Source organism: Lactuca saligna, chromosome 9 (assembly GCF_052625555.1).
Source record: "Lactuca saligna cultivar CGN05327 chromosome 9, ASM5262555v1, whole genome shotgun sequence".
Lineage (NCBI taxonomy): Eukaryota > Viridiplantae > Streptophyta > Magnoliopsida > Asterales > Asteraceae > Lactuca > Lactuca saligna.
In genome coordinates, this window is record NC_136425.1 from 176,957,343 (window position 1) to 176,975,661 (window position 18,319).

The window sequence follows — 18,319 nt, forward strand, 5'->3', positions numbered from 1 at the left end:
AGGACACCGTAAGGAAAGGGAAAGTTTGTTCGAGTTTCGATGGGTATGCCTTGTGAGATCTGGTCCGATTAAGGCCAGGTGGCACGTTGTGGGAGTAATTCTGGAGTTGAGTTACTGTAGGCTTCGAGGGCGAAGCCTAATTTAAGTGGGGGAGAATTGTAACATCCCGAAATATCAAGAGTAGAGTTGAAGGGCTAAAAGAGTAAATTGGGAAAGAGCGACTCGGCGAGTCCATGTGTGGACTCGGCGAGTAGAGTCGCGACTTGGTCGCGTGTTAAGTGGCCGACTCGGCGAGTCAGTGTATTGGACTCGGCGAGTAGGCGCTGAGTGGAGAAAACCCTAATTCTCGGGGTTGAGCCTTATATAATGATCATTATGTCTTCCTCCCAGCCTCTTTATCACCCCTTGAGCCCCAGAAAACCCTAAATCGCGGAGAAGCACCATTTTTGAGTGGATTGGAGCTTGGAGAAGTAATGGTTGAAGGAATTTTGGGAAGATTGAAGGCTTGGAGCAAGGGGCTTTGCTTGGATTCGAATTGCATTGTAGTTGGGGCATCACTTAGAGGTAGTATCTCGTTTTTGACCTGTTGATTATGTTGTTTCTTCATTTTGGGGTTTGTGAGAAATTGTCTATGGATGAAATGGGAAGTCTAGAGGTTAGATCTGAGGTTGCTACCTCAGATCTGGAAGGGAGAAGAATCAGAGAGCATGAAAGTCCCTGTGTTGGAGTGTTTAGTGAAGCTTGCATGTCCCAAACCCTAGCCCCAATGTGCAAACGGCTTAGATATCTTTGGATTCACGTAAAGTTTGCCACTTTACGTGATGGATGAGTGGTAGGAGGCTAGATCTATGTCTTGGAGCAGTTGCATGGCCTGGAATGCTTCGGAATGTATTCAGACCGGCGGTACTCGGCGAGTCACATGGGTGGACTCGACGAGTTGGATGAAGATGGCCTGGAACTCGGCGAGTTGTATGAACAACTCGGCGAGTAGGTTGAAGATAGCCGTAGACTCGGCGAGTCTGTTCTTGGACTCGACGAGTCTTGACGAAGAGTCCCAAATATTTCCTGGTTGAGTCGAGAATCGGTGAGTCAAGGGATGACTCGGTGAGTTGGGTGTGAGTGGACTCAGAGTTGTGGGACTCGGCGAGTCTCGTGGTGACTCGACGAGTTGAGTCGCGATATGGGGAAGTTCTGATTATGGGAACTCGACGAGTCACAGGGTTGACTCGGCGAGTAGAGTCAGTCAAGGGTTGACCTAGACTGAGGACTTTGATTTCGACCAACGGTTGGCCGTTGAGTTTTAGGGTTTGGACAGCGATGTGGCCTTTGGGCCAAGAGAGAGGTAAAATAGTCTTTTACCCATAAGAGGGTGTTATGAGAGGATTTATTCTAGCCTCGAGAGTTATATTCATGAGAGTATTTGCCTTACGTGTTAGGCGGTGGCGAGTTCGAGATTCAAGTGTGGGGATATCTGCTTTCTGCTTGCCAGGTGAGTCTTCTCACTATACTTTACCTTGAGTAGGTAACCAGAGTTATGTGATTAGAGTATTTGTATGCTATATGTACGTGATGTGTTGTACTGCATTATTTCTATGTGATTTATGTTGTGCATGTTTATAGAGTTGGAACCGGAAGGTTCCTAGAGTTAGAACCTGAGGGTTCACAGAGTTTGGGTGCACGGACCCACAGAGTTATAGCCTCGAGTGGCTAATATGTGTTATGTGTGGTATTTTGGGGAACTCACTAAGCTTCGTGCTTACAGTGTTTTGTTTGATGTTTTACAGGTTTCTTTCAGTATCACGGGGTTTTGTTTGATGTTTTGTTTGATATTTTGGGGAACTCGGCGAGTCAGTTCAACTGAAAGTTGACTCTGACTTTGACTTAGGGCATGATCAGGGGTAAAATGGTCATTTTACCCAAAGGACAGTTAGCAGTATTTGACTAAGTGTTTGGTGGGAATTTCAGCCGGAGGATTTCCGGAGCAGCAGCAGCAGGCAGACTATTCCCACACAGATCAGCAGCTACTACGACGTGAGTTACCTTCCAGTAGCGGTGGGTCTAAGACCACAATGCCGGCCTACCGGTAGGAGATGTGTGATTAGATGATTGTCTTTGTGATATTCATCTAGGGTTGCTACTACCTATGTTATGTTTATGTGTTAGTGACAATAGGGGGAGATAGTCCCCCAGAACACCGGTCGATAGGGCTGAAGGGGCGGTCATGCCCAGCCATGCTAGATAGACTATGTGATATATGTGTTATGTGGTAGTAGTAGGGGGTGAAATAGTCCCCGGTATCCGGTCGAGAGGACCGAAGGGGAGCCAGCACCCAGATATGCTAGGCAGTATCCGGTCGAGAGGACCGAAGGGGAGGCCAGCACCCAGATATGCTAGGCAGTATCCGTTCGAGAGGACCGAAGGGGTAGGTCGGGCACCCAGATATGCCTGACAATTTATGTATGTTATGTGATTGTATGGTATGTGGTACAATGGGGGAACTCACTAAGCTTTGTGCTTATAGCTTACAGTTTTGATTTCAGGTACCTCTTCATCGAAGGGGAAGGAGTTGGCACGGTAATGGCACATCATGCACACACGCTGGTTTCCGCATCTATTAGATTTCTCTGGGATTTATAGTCTGATATTTTGACCGGTTGTATGATTTGGCTTTTAGACATCGTTTACGATGTGATGTGGTTGATCAAACAATGTTTTTAATTATTAACGTTTTCTAAAGTAATGTTTTAAAAACGAAATTATTGGACGTGAAAATTGGGTCGTTACATAGAAAAGGGTGAGTTATTAGATAAGATAGTGTAAATACCTGCATGGTTAGGTTTAACTTTCCTATCCTTCAGATCTTGATGGTATTTTGGGCAGTTCCGCTTCCAATGTGCCTTTTCATGGCAATAGAAGCATTCAGCCTCTTTTGGGTCAGCATAAGGAGTGACGAACCCTTTCTTGGTTCCATTTGAAGAGGAGCCTTCAAGGGTCTTACCCTTGGTACCCATCGAGAGCTCTTCTTCTTCTTACCCTTCCTTTTCCCAATTGCCAAGACATGGGCGGAGTTAATAGGAGTAGGAGTAACAACCGACTTACCCTTAAGACCACTTTCCGCGGTCTTTAGGAGTGCTTGAAGTCTGTTGAGTGTGACCTCTTCCTTATTCATGTGATATGCCATGCGGAATTAATCATAGCACGAGGGTAAGGAGTGAAAAATGATATCTATTGCAAGCTCCTCGGGGAAGTTCACATTAAGCTTCAGCAGACGGTCCACAAATCTTTTCATTTTCTGCATGTGGCCCGTGATGGGTTCACCATCCTTCATTCGGGTTGTTATCATGGAGGAGATGATTTCACACCTCTCTTGTCAGACACTTTGATGGTATCTTTCCATCAAGTCTTGGTGCATTTCCAAATGGTAGAATTCATCATAGGACTTTTGGATTTCTACTGTCATGGAGGCCATCATGATGCATGCCACTTTGTTGGCATCCCTTTCATGTACCCGAAAGTCAACGATCTCCTAGGGAGTATCATTGGTCTCATCAATCTCTTTAAGCTCCTTATCGAGGACATATTCCTTGTCCTCATAGCGGGTAATCATTATGATGTTTCTGGTCAATTTATTGAAGTTGGATCCATCAAAAGTGACTTTCCCACACAAATTCATAAGGGTAAAGGAGCCATTAGGATTAGAGCTAGAAGCAACATTGTTTGAAGACATCTGAGTAAGAAGAAAGACCATATTAGTTTAGATATTAATTTAGTCCTTAATAAAACACTCAAATGTATTATTAAGGCTAGGACCCAATCACAATATATTATACTTAGAAGAGGTATGCCGTAATCTAAGTAATAACATATTTGAAAGGTAGGTGAATGACGATCCACCAATTTCCACCAAAAACAAAATATCAGTATATTAAGTTTTTAATTTGGTTCTTAGAAATTCCTAGATTCTTTTGAGATTCAATGAACTTTTCAAAGACATGTTTCAATCTCGAGCGTGCCCTCCAAGTTTTATGACTGGGATACCGAGGATCACAAAACAAGGTGTGAAGTAACCATGCAAATCACTTGGCACCCTCAATGTTTATTACTCAATCGATGTGCTGGTTAACCACACACGCTCCACCGACCTATAATAAACTTTAAGTCACCCTTTACCTACCTTGTTCAGTTCAAGTTAGTGTGCTGGTTAACCACACACGCTCCACTAATGACTTAAACAAAGTGTAAAGTGTAATTTCATGGATTAACACCTTATTCACATTTTCCTAAAGTAACTAAGATTAGGAATTTAATAAAACATTTAGTTACTTTATAATTATCATTATACTTTTAATGAGAATTTATAAGTCCTTGTCCTACCCGTTCGGCTAACGACCCTGCACCAATCAAGGAAGCGGTGGGTGAGAGTGGACACCCATTAAGTTGCCATTTTATAGGCAACAACCTTATACCCCCTTATAGACCAGCTTCGTGAATGAGGCGTACTAGCGGTAAGACGACTTGATCTTATACATACATACATACATATATATATATATATATATATATATATATATATATATATTAACTTATAATATTATAAAATATAAGGGTTAAATTTTAACTTTTAAAATTCTAAGGGTTTGAACTAAAGTTTTAATCATGACTTTACTTGTTGTAAAACTTGAGGGCAAGTTTTGTAAACTTTCAAACCATTTCATTTCTTGTAACTTAAAAATTAATTGAGTATTAAAAATGAAGACTCTTTATTTTTATAAACCTTGTGTTCTTTTAATGGTTTTTATTTTTGTGTGACCTTTGGTTTTCCATAACTTGAGGACAGGTTATGGAATCCATTAAAACACATAGTAATCATGAATTAGACTACCAAGTAGGTTACAAACAATTCATATGATCATCTAATCTTCATAAGTTCAAGAACATGAATATGAACATTTCAAGAATCATAAATTAATCATAAAAGTTGTAATTTTTGATAATTGCCATTGTAAATGGATTAGCATAAACATTACACCATTAAAAACAAGTTTTATAACACCTAAACAGTTTAGGGTAATGTTTCTAGTCCATTTCCAGCAACAAAAGTCGAAAATCTACTATCAGGGCCTCCTACTCGTCGAGTGCATGAACCTACTCGATGAGTAGGATGAACTTTCACTTGGACTCGTCGAGTCCCCCCATGGACTCGGCGAGTCCACTGGTCAAATAGAAAGTTGTTTCGACTTTTAACACATTTTTGCACAAATAACAAACAAACAAGCCTAGGCTCTGATACCACTGATGGGTTTTGAGCATTCTAACACTTCCTAAGTGTACATGCAACCCTAATAAACCTTGGATCTATGTTTGTCTAAGATTCATGGAAAATTGATTTCCAAGGTTCATGATCATATCTAGCATACATGGGGATCATTTTAACTTAAATGAAAGATAGAATAACATACCTTGTTGTTGATTTTGATTCCTTGAAACCTTGTGAGCCTAGCACCCCAAGTGTGATGCCTCAAATGCTTCACACAACACCAAATGCTATGGAGTAAACTTGGAGAGAAAGTATAACACTCAAAAATCGGCTCTATCCCTCAAGTATGCATGCATAGCCGATTTTGGGAGATGTCACATGGGTTATATAGTGTGTTGCATTAGGTAAAACCCTAATGTAACATGACTCTTTATTTTCATGATCCATGGATTAACTCCATGGAGCATCCATGGAGCATCCTATGGGTGGAACCCAACTTTATAATCCATGGAGCCTCTTAGTCCACTATATAAGTTATGGATGATTTACATAATCAACCCATATATTTAATTAGTTATCATTTGATCACTCAATTAATTCTAAATTAATTCTTGATCAAACTAATTAAATAATATTATTAATATATCAAAACTTATAATATATTAATAAACCATAAGTGTTAGTTCTCTCATTTAGTTTATCCAATGCATGGTGCCATGCAACCCAAATGGACCATGCCGGGTCGGGTCAAGTACATACCAGAAATAGTTATGGACTTAGACACCTTATCCAACAATACCAGACCACTAATCCGTTGAATCCTAACCATAAACCTTCTACATAATGTACCCAAACTGATTCCAACTACAACCAAGATAACACAGAACACTCCACACCCATTATACAATATACAACCCTTACTAATCTACTAACGGTTTATGGCATGCAAATAACATATAACATTTCTTGAAGATATAACCCAAACATAAGCATAGAAATGAACCAGAGATACACTTGTCCAAACTGATGTAATATTCCGATAACAGAATGCAGATAAAACTAAAAAGGAAATAAAAGGTACATACCCGCAACTAGGGAGAACCGAAACCCGACCCAAACCAAACTGAATTAGGACCGAATAAGCAATTCAATTCGGGTTTTTGGTATCCATATTATGCTTATTTGGTTCTCGGGTTATTTGGTTCGGGTTACCAAATAAGAGCTTATTTGGTTCTAAATACCCAACCCGAATAAGCATTCCTCGTCCCCTTTTTCTTATCGATAGAAATCAAAATCACGATTCACACTTGTGTCCTCATCGTGCATACTAGAAAAAACCTCAATGCTCGTTCTCGCCGTTTTTAAAATCGACAAATATTCTCAACTATTTCCAAACTCAACCCTTCCTACTGTGTCTAAGGATTCACAAATTCCTAATTTGTCTAGTCATGAAAAATTAGGAGTCAACTCAAGAAACTCAAGTAAGAAATTAATTCTCATTATGTTAATCTACTATGTAAATCTATGTAAATGTTATTCTTATAATCTGTTGTTGTGTTATGTTAGTTTTTGAATGTTTTACGTTGATGTATAAAAGTACATTGCTATTTAATTATTCGGGTTATTCAGGTTAGAGAATCCTAATATTGTTTATTTGTTTTATTTGGTTATATTAGGTCCTTAATCATTTTATAGATGTTATTCAGGTAATAACCGAACCGAATGATTAATACCCCAACTGAACTGAACCCGTGTTGGTTAATCGGTTTGGTTTTTAGGTCACACAGTTACCCATATTCGGTTTTCAGGTTATTCGGGTTCGGGTCGGTTCGGTCCGATTCTGACCCGAATAACATCCCTACCCGCAACATCGACTGCTGGAGTCCTGACGTCCCCTACCTGACATTGCAAAGCCTAACTCCTCTCTGTTGGGGCTCCTGCCCTACTCCACTCACTACTCCTAGCCTCTTTCTTGGATAAATGACTCTTTTATGGCCCACTTGGTTACAGAGAAAACATAACGGGCTTACCCCCTGATGGGAATCCCTGCTGACATGATCAACCTTGCCATACTTGTAGCAACCCATAACCCTGGAACGATAAACCTCATTGTTTCGTTTCCCGCACGTGTTTCACTGACCCTGGCCCTCCTGGCCTCTCAATCGCTGATCCGAAGTCTTACCCCCTCTTCCCTAGGCGCTCCATATCGATATATATTTCTCACCGAAATACGAAGTGTAAGCTCCAACAATGGCCACAACCTCAGCATGGATCGAGCCCAATTACTCATCCAAGATCTCCGAAATACCATGAGAAATCTCTAATGAAATGATCTCCCGCAACTGCTCACTAAATGACTCAACACGTACACCTGAGCCAGAACCTGATCTCGAACCCAAACCTAAACTACCTTTCTGAGAACTCATCTCCAAACTAAAATATCACAAACCAATAATCAAAACATATTTAAGAATTCTCCTCCCCAAAGCTTCTTAGATTCTCCAAGACTCTCATCGATTCGAGTATAGATCCTATGCTTTCAGAAGTATAGGACCAATACTACCTTCCACACCTAACCATACTTTCCTCATCAATCCTCCTGAATCCTCTAAGTCGCTTCTTCAAGCCAAAGCACCAAAACTCACTAAACCATATCGCTACCGCACTAAAGCATATCCTTGGCTCTCCTAGGTTACCGAACCCATCCAACCCTCAGCTACTGAAGGAATCCCACCAATATCAATTAACTTCCTCATGAATATAGCCACATGCACCTAAGATCAGATAATCCTTCGAGTAAAAGACTCATCCCTAAAACGGTTGGACTCAAACAAGAGCTGCGTAATAGGGTCAAGTCCACCACTCTAAGATTATTTAACGTGTTCCACATATTACTTAGCATATTCACTTAGCAGTCAATTCACTTCAATAAGAGTCCCACAAAGCACAAAGCAAACAACATTCAGGCAACAAAAAAATCTAACCAACATACTCTAATCAAGCCATTCCATCTACTTATCGGATATATATATATATATATATATATATATATATATATATATATATATATATATATATATATACAAACTAGATGAGTGGCAGGTTTCCCTCGACGAGTTAAGGTCAACATTGATTGTTGACCTTGACTTTGACTTTGTCCAGGGTTGACTCTGAGGGAATTTATGGGATGGTGTTAAGTGAATCACTTGCTGATTATATGTAGTTGAGAAGAGGCAGCGTGGGATAGATCTGAATTCAGTGTACCAATCTAGCATTCCAAAGGTGAGTCTTCTCACCATATCTATGGGTTTAAGGCACCAATGCCGGCCTATGATGTAATTATGATTTATGCATTAGTCATTATGTGATTTAATATGATATGTGATTGTGTGTTTTGCATAAAAGACCCCGGGGGGAGCCCGTGACATTGGATGTAAGACCATGTGGGGTGGCCCATGGCAGTCCTAGGTAAAGACCATGTGGGGTAGCCCATGACATTAGATGTAAGACCATGTAGGGTAGCCTATAGAAGTCCTAGGTAAAGACCATGTAGGGTAGCCCATGGCATTGGATGTAAGACCATATGGGATAGACCATGGCAGTCCTAGGTTAAAGACCATGTGGGGTAGCCCATGACATTCTTACGTGTTTTATGTATGCATGGCTTATGTGATATATGTATGTTATGGCTAATTTGATATGTGTATGTGGTTTGTGTGTGGAATATGCTCTGGGGGACTCACTAAGCATTTCGCTTACAAGTTGTTGATTTGTTTCAGGTACATCTGAGCCCAAGGGCAAAGGCAAGGCATGATGATGCGGCGTGCACTCTATCTCTCTTTCACTGATATGGTTTGGGAACACTTTGATGTTTTAAAAATAAGATTTTATGTATGTGGATTTGAAAACAATTGTGTTTGGATTTCGTGATTTATGCAAATGTGTTTGATTAATTAAAATGAAAATTTTCTTTGTAAAATTTGGATCATTACAATCAAAAGCCCCAAACACATCATTAATGATCGTCACACGTAAGATGTCATGAGAAAAACCTTAAGAAATCATTCATAAATACTGAATGAGTACAAAAACAAAAATGACTTATTTTGCAAAAAAAAAAAAAAAAAAAAAAAAAAACAAAAAAAAAAAAAGATATATTTATGGACTAAATGTGTACAAAAATATGAAGGATTAAATATATACAAAGTGAGAAAAATATATTACCTTATTAAGTCACTTTTACCGGCTAGCCTGGAGTAGTCGGTCATAAGGACGGAATGTGTACAGTTTAACAAATTGAAGGGTAAATATTGACGAAAAAAACTTAGTGACCAAATATGTAAAAATAAAAAAAATATATTACCTTTTTAAATCATTATCCCTTTTTCGTAAAAAAGAAAAAAAAAAAAAAAAAAACTTAGACTATAGATATGTTTCTTTTCATTATAACCTGTTGAAAAGGTAAAATTGATCTAAAATGAGGATTTTCTTAGTTTCTTGAGTTTTTCTATTAAAAAAAACCAAGACTAAATTGTCATTTTTTCAAAAAATTTGAAACTTTTATGATAAAACCCCTTAAAAACATAGAGATATAATAAATACGTATACAAAATATAATAGAACATAGAAAAAATTTATTTATAATGTATTTTTACATAAAACTTATTTATAATATTTATGGTTTTATATGACCTTATATGTGAAAACTTATTATGTATACTTATAGCAAATATATTAAAAAAAACTCATAAACACGTAAATGTAACTTATAAAATTTAATAAAACATTATTTTTTAACTTATAAATTTAAAGAAACATTATTTTTTTAACTTATAAATTAAAAAAACATTATTTTTCAAAATTTATTTTTATTAAAAAATATTTTGATTTTCTCTTAAAGTAATAATAATAATAATAATAATAATAATAATAATAATAATAATAATAATAATAATAATAATATTAATAATAATAATAATAATAATAATAATAATAATAATAATAATAATAATAATAATAATAATAATTGAAGTTAAACCTTTAGGTTTTAATAGATATAAAAGCGAGTGTAAAAGAAAAAGCAGACAATTTGTATAGCCTAACTCGTAAATGATATGTATGGGTTTCTTAGTGATGTAGGTTCTATTGTCTTAAAAAAATTTAAGGACTACCTAAATTTAAGGAATATTGTCTTAAAAATTGAAGGACTACCTATTGTTTTAAAAAAAATCGGGACTACATTCATCAAATCATTTATCCAGTTGGCAACCTATACTAAAACGGTAAAATTGAGCTAAAGTGAATGATTTTCTGGTTTTTTTGGGTTTTACTTTTCAAAAAAAAAAATTTAAGGACTACATTGAAATATTTTTCGAAAGTTTTAAGATTTTTTTGATAAAAACCACTTCTTAAATTCCAATATTTATTTTAATAAATTGATTTATTATTATTATTATTATTATTATTATTAAACGTTAAAAAGAATTATATACTGAGCCTCAAAAACGGATGTAACAAATACGTCTCATTGTATTTAACAGGGAGAGGGAGAGAAGGAGAGCGGATAGTAGAGTGGGTTGCCTATTCTTGATTTTTCTAGTTTTCAAATATTAAGAAAATATTAATATAAGGTCAAAAACAAATAATAAAGAAAAAAATAATCCTTTCAAATCTATCAAGACCAAAATAAGAAATTATTGATTTTGGACCTTCTATATACTTAAAAACTTTTTAGACCTTATTTATAGTATTTTTTGCAAATCACGAGACCAAATGTTGCAGTTTAAAACGAACTAAGTTATTAGTGATTCACCTAAACAATACAAAACCAATGATCATCCATCAACTTATTTGAACATAATCCAGGATATGTGCTATATCATCGTCTTCCTTTGTATTGTCTCCATTATCTTTATAAACAACTATCGTTTACATAAATTTGGGCGTTATATGTTGTGTTGGAGTGGTTTTTTCTCTTCCATCATAAACGTATACAATGTATACTATATGATTTACACATAGTGATTATTAGCGAGATATTTCACGATCTATCAGATAACGATTTGATGTAAAAGTAACAACACGAAGAATAAATTCTGATCGCGAGAAAATATCTAGTTTTAATTTTAGTAAATGTGTATTGGTTAGTTCACGACCAAAATAATAGTTGTTTGTGATCAAGTGAAAATTTAATGGTCAAATAAAAAACTGTTATTCGAGCCTTGAATCATTTTGAGTAAATATCAAAAAATAAAAGCCGTATATTAAACGCTTCCAAAATGCCCCCATTATTTTTATAAAATCGACAACTTTTGAGCGCCAAACATGGAATGGAAATGAAAATGCAGTTACCAAACTATGAGAAAACCATGCCAATTTCTTCGCATCAATGCAACCCCTTTCACCATGTCTATGTGAGAGAATGAACACGGTCCAAATTTTCTTGATGGAGAGAGATTGGATTGGTTCTTCGCTCTAATCTTTGTAAGAAAAGATTGAAAAACACCAATAAAAAAATGGCGCAGGCACAACCAGAAGAAAAATTGCAGGAAATAAGAGACAAAGAAGCATCCAGGAAGGAAGAAAAAAGGGAAATTTCCAGTTCTCCTTCTTTTAAATTCAATGCACACGCCCCTGAATTCGTCCCTAGTTCGCACACCCAGATTCCGGTTTCCGGTTATTTTTATCCATGCTTTAACTATCTAGGTGTCAGCGGGAACGACGGCGGTGGTTCCGGTGAATGGGTTTATGTTGGTGGCAGCGATCAAGATCAACAAGTGCAGTTTTTCTCCAATCCAGATGTTGTGATCCCCAACTATTCGAAGAATGTCCTCACCGAGGATCTTCAACAAAAAATCATCAAACAGGTCACTTCTCTTGTTTTTCAGAATTAAATATCCATTAATCCGAATTAAGAATAAATTTCCCAAACAAGGGTGTTTCATTTTGTTTTCAAAATGAGTTTTTATCACATCCCTAACAGGTGGAGTATCAATTTAGTGGCCTGAGCCTGCTTGCAAACGAATCCCTGGTGAAACACATTAACAAGGACCCTGAAGGCTATGGTGAGCTTTTACACCATTCGTTTTTATCCATGTAATCGTTTTTTATTTTGTGGATCTTGTTTTATATTAGCATCATGAAAATGAATATGTGATCTATGAATATTTCCTTGTGTAACAGTTCCTATATCTGTTATTGCATCTATGAAGAAAATCAAATCTTGCATTACAAATAATCATCTTCTTGCTCAAGCTCTTTGCTCATCTTCAAAGTTGGTATGTTCTTTGACATTTGAACAATTACAATTTACAATCGGTTCTTCATCGGTCTAATTGTGTCCTTGTTAGGTTGTAAGCAATGATGGCAAAAAAGTTAGGCGTAAACACCCCTTCACGGAAAAAGACAAAGAAGAGCTTCAGGTTACTTAACTAAACTTGCATACTAATGCTTAGGCTGTATTGCATTTGACGTGCTTTGACAGTGATACAAAAGTTGTTGTCTCTTGTTTTGTACTGTTCAGTCTTGTTCTGTTCTGTGTAACAAATGCAACGTTATCAATCATCTTGCAAGTTTTTTAGGACATGAATCAATGTTTCTTTTTTCCATGTAGTCTCGCACCGTGGTTGCAGAGAATCTTCCTGAAGACCATTCTCATCAAAATCTTGAGAAAATCTTTAATGTCGTGAGAAGGTAGAATTTGGAACCCATTTTTATATCAAGTTTCATCCGTTTAATTTTATAAATTGTTGAATGAGTTTGCTTATTGTATAGTGTGAAAGCCATACGTATTTGCCATCCACCAGAGCCTAATTCCTCACGTTCTAGAGGTGATTATGTTTTTAGCAACAAGGTATTATCAACCCATTATTTACTTCATTTGATCTTTTGTTATGTTCTTTACTTAATTAAACATGCTTTATTTTTGCTTTAAAGCTTCATGCTTTGGTAGAGTACGAAACTGCAGAAATGGCTGAGAAAGCGGTACGTTTTTACTATAATACTATTGAATATTCAACACTAGGACTGGACTGACCGGATTGGATAATCTTTTTAGGGTTATTTTCAATGATAAGGACGTAAAGGACATTCATTTCCTTTCCATTTCCGGTCCCACCTTCTTTCACCTTTTTGAATAGGATAAAAAGTTGCAATTTTTGTCCTATTGATATCAGTCTAGAGTCCCAGGTACATTTTGTTTTGTCTTGTCATGTGTGTATCAAACAAATTTTAAGAAGTTGTGTTTTCAGGTTGAAAAGTTGAATGACGAAAGGAATTGGCGAAAAGGGCTAAGAGTTAGGTTGCTGCTTCGTCGTTCTGTATGTGATATACGCTTCTTGTTATTTAAATATCGATTTACTCTTTATAAAGTTTATGCAAATCTTATGATTTAAATGTACAGCCAAAGTCTGTATTAAAGAGCAGGAAGTCAGAGTTTGATGGAATACTTGACGATGATAATGATGAACTATTCGATACGCCTGAAGAATCCTCTCCAACTATCTTCACTGAAACTGTTGTCGATAATAACGTAAGCCCATAAACACTGTCACTGTCACTGTCACTATCACTATCACTATCATTGTCAGTGTTATCATTGTCATTGTCACTGTTATCGTTTCCGTTAATATTTATATATGTTGATGTTGATTCTGATAATGATAGGTTGAAGAGGGTTCGAAGAAAGGATGGGCACGATTACGTGGGAAGTCAAAGATACGAACGCCGACACATAACGGACGTGGGGTTCTTTCAGGGTCACCACAATCAAGTGGGTCGGCCCATTCCGAAACATCATCACCTAAGTTGAGTCCAAAAGGGCCAAGAATGCCAGATGGAACAAGGGGTTTTACCATGGGAAGAGGGAAGCCAATGTCTCCTCATGCTCTAACTAGCACACCATAAGTGTTGTTTTAAATTTTGTAAGGTTAGCTCTATATAGTTCATGCTAGTTTTTTTATTCCCCAAACATCAAACTATAGGAGGAGTTTTATTTTTATTTTTATGTTTTTATTTGTTTTGTATTTTGTAATAATTTGCTGTTTTGATGAATTCCTTTTGTATATTTATGATTTAAGAGTGTGATTGTGTTTGTTGCCTGATAACATGTTTGTCTGATATTGTATGTTATATATATTTATTTTATTGATGTTATTAGCGATACAATAAAATACTCTCTGAGGAGGGTGCAAACAAGTCGAGTTGAGCTCAAGCTCAAGCTCGAGATTAAGTAGGCTCAGGTTCGGCTCATTAAAATTCATGGGGCTAAAGCTCGAGCTTACTTTTCAAAGTCTGAGCTCGACTCGTGGATGAATTAAAATGCTCGAGTTCGGCTTGCGCTCGAGAGCAAGAATTAAAATACTCGAGCTCGGCTTGGGCTCAACCTGTTTGTAAGATGAACCTAAACGAGTCTAAGCTCAACTTGGTTAATAGTCAAATATCAAGCTCGTTTTTGTTTTTAATTAAAAAACTTGTTTTGATATTTATTTATTAATTTATAATTTAATATAAAATTAAAATTAATGTTATATACATATACATAGGTTTGTTTACGCTAGCGAGCATAATCGAGCTCAGCAGATGAAGCTCAGGCTGGAGTTCATGAACCTGAAACTAAGCTCGAGCTCGTTCAACTCATGTTCAAGTCAAGTTTTTTACGAATCGATCCCGAATAGCTCAGCTAAAAGATAACATTTCTATGTCTTAAAAAATATATTATTTTTCAAACAATTTCTATTAAAAATTTTGTTCTATTGTAAAAGTGGTTTCAGATGATTGCTATAATTTAAAAACTAGAAAGACATAATTAGATAATCATATGATACGATTGAAGTTATGAATAATCATTTAAATTTATATAAATTATCTTAAAAAAAAACACTTTCATATGATAAATCTTTACTATTGAACCTAAAACCAAACACAGATTTCTTTTCTGTCACACATTACGAAACTGATCAAACAGTAATACTTACTTTCGTAGTAAAACCTTATTTTTTTAATTTTTTGCTGAAATGTATTATGTATATAGAAGGTCAAAGTTTCATTTTGAAACAAGCATGGCCTATTAGCTCAGTTGGTTAGAGCGTCGTGCTAATAACGCGAAGGTCGCAGGTTCGAGACCTGCATGGGCCATATCTTACATTTTTTATTCATAATTTCTATTTTGAAGTCCAAAACTGCCTTCTGTCTTTTCTTTCTTTTCCATCCCTAAGCTCAAAATTTATACCTTTCCTTTCTAAAAATCATTTTTTTTAAAGTTGAGACCTGCATTGGCCAAATATAACATTTTTTATTCATAATTTCTATTTTGAAGTGAAAAATTATAGCCGTATAGTTATAGGCACATCAGCTTTTTCTTTATTTCCATCCCTAAACACAAAATTGTATCTTTCTAGAAATCATTTTTTTAAATAAAATAACTACCAAAGTTTAAAAAAAAAGTAATTCAACAAGTATAAAACAAAAACTTAAAATCAGTAGTAATTATCTTTCTATACAGTTTTAATTTTTACGTCTTTTACCATAAAATTTCTGAAAATAAACAGAATATGTTTTTATCGGACGATTGTTGTAAAATTATACGTTTTCATATACCACTTGCATAAATAAAAACATATACCATTATACCCCTATAAAAAATGGACAACTACTACTACGTAAACATATCGCACAAGGGATTGTTGATTGTAGTTCATCGGTTACACACAAGTAGAGGTGTGCATTTACCGGTTTTGAATGGGTTTTTGTTTTTCAAAAACCTATCCGGTTTTAAGCAGTTTTTTTAGATCGGGTTCGGTTATAGTCGGCTTGTTTTGTCAATTAAAACATCGGTTCGGTTCGGTTCAGTTATAGTAGAAAACTGGTAAAAATCTGATTTTTGTTAAAACCTATTTCTAACCGACGGTTTAGTTTTAGTTGAACCGGTTATTAAAAAACAGTTTAAAATTCTTAATTTCTCAAATCTGATTTGCAAAAAAAAAAAAAAACATTTTTGGACTTTTTTGAAAAAACATCATAAATGGTCCCTGTGGTTTTCCAAAATCTGAAGTTTAGTCTCTGTGGTTTAAAAACGTCATAGATGGTCCCTGTGCTTTGAAAACTTTTGACGATTGGTCCTTATTGCTAACTTCGTTAAATTTGTCAGTTAACTAAAGGGCATTTTCATCTTTTCACGATCACAGGGACCATTTATGAAGTTTTTCTCTTATTTAATATAATAATAATAATTATTATTTAATATTAAATCTCTCTCTCTCTCTCTCTCTCTCTCTCTCTCTCCATGACCACCATCAACCTCCCAAGATCCACACAACCATCGCCACCTTCTACCATCATGAATCACCTTATTCCTCCATTCACCATCACCGAACACTGTTCCCAACTCCACAATCTCCATTCCAGCCACCGTTTCACCAAGACCCACCTTTACCATTTCACCACCATGACCACCAAAACCACCACCCATCACCACCCTTATTTCCTCAAAACTTACAGCCACCTTACCCTTACAGTCCTACTCCATAAACCCATAGCAATTGACCTTCAAACAAACCTTCACAACTTTCTAATTCCAGTCTCCATTCACTTACCTTCATCAACTTCTTCTCTCCTCTTCATCCCCCTACACCACCCACACAAACATCACTACCCAACGTCACCTTCAATCACCAAAGACCTCCCATATTCCTCCATTATCATCATCCCTAATAGCTGCAAATGTAAAAAATAAAAGATAAAAGAAGAGTCTAGTCTATTCAGAAAGGAGAAAAAGGAGAACTGTGATCGAGATTAGAAGAAGGAGAATGAGGATGTGGCGTTGGGTGACTGAGTTTGTCGATCGGATTCTATGAATCGAAGGGGGGTCTGATTTCTAATTTGATACTATTTTTAATTACTTGGCTGTCTCTCTCTGGCATGTTTAATGGAATCAACCACCGCCAGTCGTCCTTCTCCGATTATCCCTCTCACCGTTGATGTGAAACCTCGTCGATCTAACCCTTGTCGGAGTTTCAAGGTCCGGTTTTGTCAATCTAACCCTTATCAGAGTTGCCTATTAAAGAAAGCCCAAGCACCGCCGGACCCACACCGATGATGAACACATTTGAAAGGGGTTGACAATTGGAAGTCAACTAAATGGAAAAGGGTTGACGACTCAGATTTGTCGGAGAGGGAAAAATCAACATTGATCTAGCAGTTGTTGAGCATGGTGGGCTGGGTACGGTGGGGCGTTTGATTTACCACGATGGGTGCAGTCGGTAGTCGATGAATCATGGCACCATGAAAGCTTTCAACTTTTTGTACACTGTGTGAGATAGGGAAACAAAGGAGGGGGAAGGAGAGAGAGAGAGAGAGAGAGAGAGAGAGAGAGAGAGAGAGAGAGAGAGAGATCTTTGTAAATAAGAGAAAAACTCCATAAATGGTCCCTGTGATCGTGAAAAGACGAAAATGTCATTTAGTTAACGGACAAATTTAACAGAGTTAGTAATAAAGACTCATCGTCAAAAGTTTTGAAAGCACATGAACTATCTATGACGTTTTTAAACCACGTGGACTAAACTTTAGATTTTGAGAAACCATAGGGACCATTTATGATGTTTTTTCGACTTTTTTTGTGAATGTTTTTTTTCAAAGAATAATTCTACAGCAAAAACGGTGTAAAATTAGAGTTTTAAGAAAGATAAAAAGAAAAAAGTGTTTTATATATGCGGACGGCTCAAAAAAGTTTTTTGGTAGGCTAAAATGACTTTTTCGCAGCCCATCTACCGATTTAACAAGTACTACCAATTACCAAATCATGGTTATTTTTTATATTTGATTAATTTTTTATTATTTTTTGAAAAGTGGTAAATGAGATTAGCCTATTTCAGTCTTTTTGTATTTAAGGATATACTAATTGAATTGATATAGAAGATAAATGCAAATAAAAGAGTTTTTGCATTATATTTATAAAGATGACTACTTATATTTTTTTGGAAGTTGCTCAAGCCATAAGCTAAAAATTGAGGATGAATTGCATAAATAAAGTTTAAGTTCAAAAATTACACATTCCAAAAATTGTTA

The 18,319-nt window shown here is 36.2% G+C and overlaps 1 protein-coding gene and 1 non-coding gene across 2 annotated transcripts; both read left to right on the forward strand.

The window, feature by feature from the left end:
- Positions 1–11,571: 11,571 nt before the first annotated feature.
- Positions 11,572–14,343, forward strand: LOC145017359 (la-related protein 6C-like). The gene is made up of 10 exons (XM_078975405.1): positions 11,572–12,123; positions 12,240–12,321; positions 12,440–12,534; positions 12,607–12,678; positions 12,870–12,949; positions 13,031–13,109; positions 13,193–13,240; positions 13,507–13,575; positions 13,659–13,787; positions 13,922–14,343. Exons 1-10 carry the CDS (start codon positions 11,773–11,775, stop codon positions 14,159–14,161), a joined length of 1,245 nt encoding a protein of 414 aa, XP_078831531.1. The 5' UTR covers positions 11,572–11,772; the 3' UTR covers positions 14,162–14,343.
- A 974-nt stretch (positions 14,344–15,317) lies between these two features.
- On the forward strand, positions 15,318–15,391 carry TRNAI-AAU (transfer RNA isoleucine (anticodon AAU)). Its single transcript has one exon. It is a non-coding gene; the product is annotated as a tRNA-Ile (tRNA).
- Positions 15,392–18,319: the final 2,928 nt, after the last annotated feature.